General features: G+C 42.3%; 2 protein-coding genes across 2 annotated transcripts in view; both read right to left on the reverse strand.

The window, feature by feature from the left end:
• Positions 1 to 408, reverse strand: part of LOC137884669 (prokineticin receptor 1-like) — a 6,931-nt gene extending 6,523 nt beyond the window's left edge. Inside the window, exon 1 of the mRNA XM_068726562.1 lies at positions 296 to 408. The gene's annotated coding sequence lies outside the window, so the exon portion shown is untranslated. The remainder of the gene's footprint in view (positions 1 to 295) is intronic.
• A 1,156-nt stretch (positions 409 to 1,564) lies between these two features.
• snrpb2 (small nuclear ribonucleoprotein polypeptide B2) lies at positions 1,565 to 5,496 on the reverse strand. Its single transcript, XM_068726566.1, has 7 exons — positions 5,419 to 5,496; positions 4,722 to 4,793; positions 4,402 to 4,574; positions 4,169 to 4,306; positions 2,617 to 2,652; positions 2,009 to 2,097; positions 1,565 to 1,928 (listed from the first exon to the last, which is right to left on the reverse strand). Exons 2-7 carry the CDS (start codon positions 4,783 to 4,785, stop codon positions 1,769 to 1,771), a joined length of 660 nt encoding a protein of 219 aa, XP_068582667.1. The 5' UTR covers positions 4,786 to 4,793; positions 5,419 to 5,496; the 3' UTR covers positions 1,565 to 1,768.
• Positions 5,497 to 6,217: the final 721 nt, after the last annotated feature.

Here is a 6,217-nt window from a genome sequence, read left to right on the forward strand (position 1 = left end):
TTTGGGAACCAGAGCGCGAGACGAGACTTCAATTAATGAGAAATAAGGAGAGAGAAAGATGAAAACACAAGAGAAGCGGTGAAGATATCTGCAGCTGAAAACATAACCGTAATATACAATACAAGACCAAAGGTTTCTGCAGGACGCACGTGTTGAAGTGCAGAATGAAGGATATCTGACAACATGTGTGGCAGTTTATGATTAAATGAAATGAATTTATCTTAAGACGTGAGATGTCGTCTGAACACGGAGGTCACATGTAAATAAAGGAGATCATATCTTTTGTGGTACAGACCTGAAGCTGCTTCTCCGCGCGCTCTGATCCACCGAATGACAGGAAAGACCGCGAGGCGCGTTCACGACGTCCAGCGACCCAACACGCACAGACACACACGCGCGCGCGCACACTTTATTCCTTTTGAAAAGAATGTTTAAAGGTCCGCTTTTTTTGTGCAAACAAACAATACGACTTAAATAATTCTATGTGTTGACCTGCTGACCTGACTTATAAGTTAAGAGTTAAGATGCTCAGTTGGTTGACACTTATGTATTATTATTATTATTATTATTTATTTATTTATAATTATTTGTATTATATGTATTATTATTATTTAATGTTTTATTATTATTTGTATTATTATTATTATTATTATTGTGGGTTCTTAAAGCATGTTCACCTAGTGTCACATCCCTGGACATCACGTGTCATCATCCATTAGTAGGCACGACCTCCCCTCAGGTAGAAACATCTAAATTAAATGGAGACAGAAGAAGAAGAAGAAGAAGAAGAAGAAGAAGAAGGTCAGTTTTTATAGTGTCTTCAGCCTTGACCACCGCATGGACTCGATCCCTTGATGGTGAATTTAAACCAGCTCTCCATCACTGGGAGGACACCCACCAGTAAATAACACCCCCCCCCCCCCTCCTCCTCCTCCTCTTCTTCTTCTTCTTCTTCTTCGTCCCACAAACCTCTGCCGCTGTGCCGACGTCCCGATCAATAAATCTCCTCCGGTCGTATACCAGAGCAGAGAACATGTCTCCGTCTCTCGACGCGGTGAAATGTGGTCCTCACCGACAGCAACGTGAATAACACGGCCGCAATGACAGCGATCAGTGACGCTGCAGTGAAGACACCGCGTACGTGTTGAACATCTGGACTATTCTCGTATACTTTTATGAAGGATTGTAGTCACTCATAACAAGGAGGAGGAAGTTTATGACACAAGATTCGTTTTAGTTGACACAAGCAAATAAAATAAAATAAATAGCTTCAAAATAAAACACACATGCTCCAGAATATGGATTTAAAATCCCTGAATGTTATGCCTCACAATTCCCTTAACTGGCTACATTAGAGGACAACCGTGTAAAATAAAGTCTGGTCACACACACTCACACATTAATTACTCTAATTATGTATTTTCACAGTCTTATACTTCCAGAGTTTTGCCACAAAATGCCACTTTCTTGACGTGTGAAGTTCTCTTTTAATTGATAAAATGAATTCAACTGATCCAGTTTGTTCCTGAAGATCCAGCAGGAAAACTCACATCTGTGACAGCAATTATGTAAAAGACTTTTATTTTACAAAACAAAATATTGGCCAGGGATTATTCACTCGACCTCATGAACGATGGCAGAGGATTTAAAAAAAGAAAAGAAAAGAAAAAAAGAAGCATTTACAAAAATCAAAAGCATCTGGGAACACAAGGGAGATCCAGGGCCGGTCCTCCCGCTCAGAGTCTCTTTGCGTCTCCGGACCATGGCGCTACTTCTTGGCGTACGTGATCTTCATGGCGCAGGTCGCCGTGATTCGGAAGCCCTGCAGGGCGTCTTTAGCCACGCCCGCCTGCGTGTCGCTCTCAAACTCCACGAAAGAGATGTCGTGTTTCCCCGGGACGAGCCGCACCTCTTTGAAACCAGGAAACCTGCGGAGGGTCGGAAACACGGTCAAAACACGTTTTTCTGAAAAGAACACAGGAGACAAAAGTCCCGCCTGAGGACTCACTGGTTGAACAGCATGGAGAGCATCATCTCGTTGGTCTCTTCCGGCAAGTTGTTGAGGAACAGGATGTAGTTTGGTGGGTTGTCCGGCACCTGAGGAGACGGCAGAGACTCGTCACATTCAGCTTTACACACAGGGACCCGTCTCACAACGGCTTCTCAGAATCACTGCTTTACACAAATGGTTGTCTGCAAAACCACAGAATCCTACAAGGCTCCAATGATGAGTGAAAGGCAAACATAATGTGAAAAACATGCATTTTTTTTCCACTAAGTTAAAAAAAAGCTATATATTAAAGGCACAGTGTGAAGGATTTGGTGGCATCTAGTGGTGAGGTTTCAGATTACATCCAACTGAATACCCCACACGTGTCGGAGAACTACGGTGGCCTTGAGGCAGCGTGAAAAGGTGAAAGGCTCATTCTAGAGTCAGTGTTTGGTTTGTCCACTGTGGGCTACTGTAGAACCAGAACCCTACGAAGACATGAAGGGCTCATTCCAAGGCAACGAAAACAACGATTCTTAGTTACGGTGATTATATAATACGAGATATTATCTCCCGAGATGCTAACCAAGGTATCAAAACATTTATAAGCCCGTCATCAGTCTTACCTGTACTGCATTGGAGTGGACCGGTGCTGCTGATCCCTGCAAGCAAAAAAAAACACAACAGTGAAAAAACATGAAGAGCAAAAAAAAATAAAAAAAAAATCACTGACATTTGCGGTTTAGTTTACTAAGAACAGGATTAGTGCCGAGTCTGTAAAGTGAAGCTAACTGCATTCTCTCTAGTGTCCAGCAGGGGGCGACTCCTCTGGTTGTATAGAAGTCTAGTCTAAAATGACTCTACTTCTCTCTTGATTTATTCCCTCAGTAAACATTGTAAACATGAGTTTATGGTCTCAATCTCTAGTTTACAGTCTTCTTCAATACAGCATGATGTTCATTTAGTACATTATGCTCCATTTAGAGTCAAACAGACCATGAAGAGGAGTATGATTTAGGGCGGGGCTTACAGTGATTGACAGGTCATTAGCTTAGGTCACAGCTTAGCGTCCCCGTCTTACTAGACTGTTGTTTTCAGTTTAAATCAGCAGCACTTTCAGAATCCTCTTTTGACTTGAAACTTTTAAAAACTGAAAGATTAGGTCCTGGGTTTCAAAATAAAAGTAAAATATAAAAGTATTCACAGTAAGTATGAGAAGCAGTGAAGTCATTTCACATCGTGAGTAACTGTTCACAGCCTCCGTTCCTCTCATCAGAAAGTTATTATGGAGCAGCATCGGTCCACAGCACTGCCTCCATCACCAAACAATTTCCTCTGTGTGTGTGTGTGTGTGTGTGTGTGTGTGTGTGTGTGTGTGTGTGTGTGTGTGTGTGTGTGTGTGTGTGTCCTCTACTTACTGACATATTTACAATCACACGCCAATAAAAATGACAAATCATGAGAATTAAACAGGTTTTTGGGAGGATTTCTTCCAGCTGTTGCTTGTTTTTCGCCCGTTCTCTTTAAATTACAGCCGTCGGTCTTCCTGTTTAACGACAGTAATGTGTGAAGTTCGGCGATCGGTCCTCGGCGGAGGAGGAAGCGCTGTCGTCTTGTGGGTGGAGGGCTGCTGAAGATTTTTTTTTTTTTTTTTAAATCTAACTTTAAGTGTCTGTGAGACAGCGCTGGTAGCAGTAGATTTAAAAGGTTTTTTTCCCGTTATTTTAAAGTTTTTACTGCCTGAGAATACACCGCGTTGCTCCCCCCCCCCAAAAAAAAACATACTGTGATTTAACGCCGTGAGTACGTTTTTATGTTGATCATAAACTCGTGTTTTCATTTTCAGATCAAATATTTATATTTGCGGTGGTTGAAGAAGTACTCTGATCTTTCACTGAAGCAAAAGCAGCAACATCACAGTGTACAAATACACCGTTACAAGTAACATATAAAGGCCTTTACACATAATAAACATGGATTATGGATTAAACATCAATAATCCATGTTATTTGAGTGGATTTTAAAAAGTTCTGCTTTGAGAAATGATCAGAAGTATCGATCACTAAGTGATGAGTTAAGACAAAGCTGCTGTTGTGATCATTGGAAATGTGTGTTCAGGACATGAAACCAGAGAACGACGACTTGACCGATGGCTCTGCAGTTCAGACACAAACTCACCGCTGCTGGTTTCTTTAGTAGGCTGGCCGCCAGCGGCTCCAGAGCTTTCTTCTTCTTGTCCTTCTTCTTCTCCTTGTCGCCGTACGTGCCCTTGACCTTAGCGATGACCTCGGAGTCCGTCTTTGCGTACTGTATCCTCTGGGGAACACAACACAACGCGGGTCAGTTAAAGCCCCTCAAAACCAAAATAAACTGCCCACAAAGTGGTGAGAGGACGGCGTGGTCAATCCTACCATGGGCTTGTTGTAGAAGGGGAAGCCCTGGAGTTGCCTCAGCGCGTTGGTGGACGCGGCGAGCTCTTTGAAGACGACGAACGCCTGTCCCCTCATCTTCATGGTCTTCATGGCCACGATGTCGATTATCTGGCCGAACTGCGAGAAGAGCGCGTAGAGCGAACGCTTCATCTCTGCAAGGGGAAGACGAGGAGCGGCTCAACGCAAAGACGAGAAACAGCAGAACGGCGTCACACAACAAGAGCATGTCGGACATTTAGCTTCATTGATCAGATAATATCGACTGCTTATTTAGAGAGCGAAAAGAAATGCACACGTACCTTCTTTCTTGACTCGATCGTTGATATTGTTGATGTAGATGGTGTGGTTTGGTCGGATATCCATGTTGGTGTCTGACAGGAACAAGAGAGCGTGTCAGCGTCAGACTGAAGAGGTTTAAACTGTGTCAGTCCACAGTGTGATCAGCTGATATTCCAGTAGCGCTACACTAACCTCCTATTGTGACGTTTAAAGAAGAGCTTTAATAAAGCAACACAGCTGTTAATTCAAGCTGGTTATTGGCTGAATTATTGAGCACTTGACACTAACTGTACAGCAGTCCTCTTAGACAGACTTTAACGAATCACACTGCCAACACTAATGAGTAATAGAGTAACTATATATATCTATCTAAACATAAAACCTGATGTTATCGCACAAATCACCACAGAGAAGATGCTAGCTGGACATATCCCTCATAACTAACGCCATCATTTCCCATCTGACATGTTTTTTTACATTTTAGTTAAGCTAAAGGCTCAGCTTAGGCTAATATTAGCATACGTTAGCTTAACGCAGGCTACGTTCATTCACAATGATAGCCTAGCGGCGGTAAGCTAGCTAACTACGCGTTGTGTTTTTAACGCAATTATGTCTAATGTGAACATAATCCATAGGCATTCATCACTCGACCTGGGGAATCGGTAAAACTACAGACAGGTCATAGGAATACAAAACTGTATTAAACATTAAACTCACCTCTCTCCCTCCACACTACTCATATAAAACAGGAAACACACTGGTGGCGCCGGTAACACTTGCCGCTGCTTTAACGAGCTTTCACCTCTACCGCCACCAGCAGGCCAGGAGGACAACTACAAGCTACAACTTTAACCTACAATTCACATGGTTGAAAAGTGTGTTATCTCCGGCCACAAAGGCTTTATTGGGTCCAGAGAGGATTACTCTACATGTTTTGAAAGGTCTTTCATGCTTTTAGGTTGTAAAGAGTCATCGTTATGAATAGATGGTATTTTGTATGAAGGGTTTGTTTTGTACGTGGAGAACAAAACCAGACTGACAATTGAAAGGGAAGAAAGAGATCCTTCTGAGCAACAGTTGAATAGGAAGAGAATAAACAACCAGTCAAAGAAAGTGGAAGCTTAGCAGTAAAATGTGTGCAGATTTAAATTGGAACAGCTTCCTGTTTCTGCCTGCACATTAATGTCTATGCTAGAATTAACAGGTGTTGTGGTGAAGCTGTTCAAAATTCACAATAGTTGAATTGTGAAGAATTCAGTTAATTATTAAATAGGTTAGTTTGGGGTTAGCACTGTTGGAATTGGGTCAGGAAATATCAGCTGATCACACTATGGACTGACAAATCACAGTTTAAACCTCTCCAACCTCACCACTGAGGAGACTGCAGAGCGTCTAAAGAGAAGGGGACTAACTCAATATTTAGAGCCCAGTTGCATCGTTGTGGTTCAATAATGATCGAGGGTCACTTACGCGTTTCTGGACTAGAAAACAAAAATAATCTCCTTTATCATGCAAC

Source organism: Cebidichthys violaceus, unplaced genomic scaffold, assembly GCF_023349555.1.
Source record: "Cebidichthys violaceus isolate CVI_PGR_0920_01 unplaced genomic scaffold, fCebVio1.0.p SCAF_4, whole genome shotgun sequence".
Classification (NCBI taxonomy): domain Eukaryota; kingdom Metazoa; phylum Chordata; class Actinopteri; order Perciformes; family Stichaeidae; genus Cebidichthys; species Cebidichthys violaceus.

Bases quoted from the DNA above. Each gene is read 5' to 3' on its own strand.
- snrpb2 (XM_068726566.1), bottom strand. From the start codon at position 4,785: ATGGATATCCGACCAAACCACACCATCTACATCAACAATATCAACGAT. The intron at 4,307-4,401 runs GTAGGATTGACC...TGTGTTCCCCAG, and splicing joins CCTTCTACAACAAGCCCATG to AGGATACAGTACGCAAAGAC. The intron at 2,098-2,616 runs GTAAGACTGATG...CCGTCTCCTCAG, and splicing joins TCCACTCCAATGCAGTACAG to GTGCCGGACAACCCACCAAA.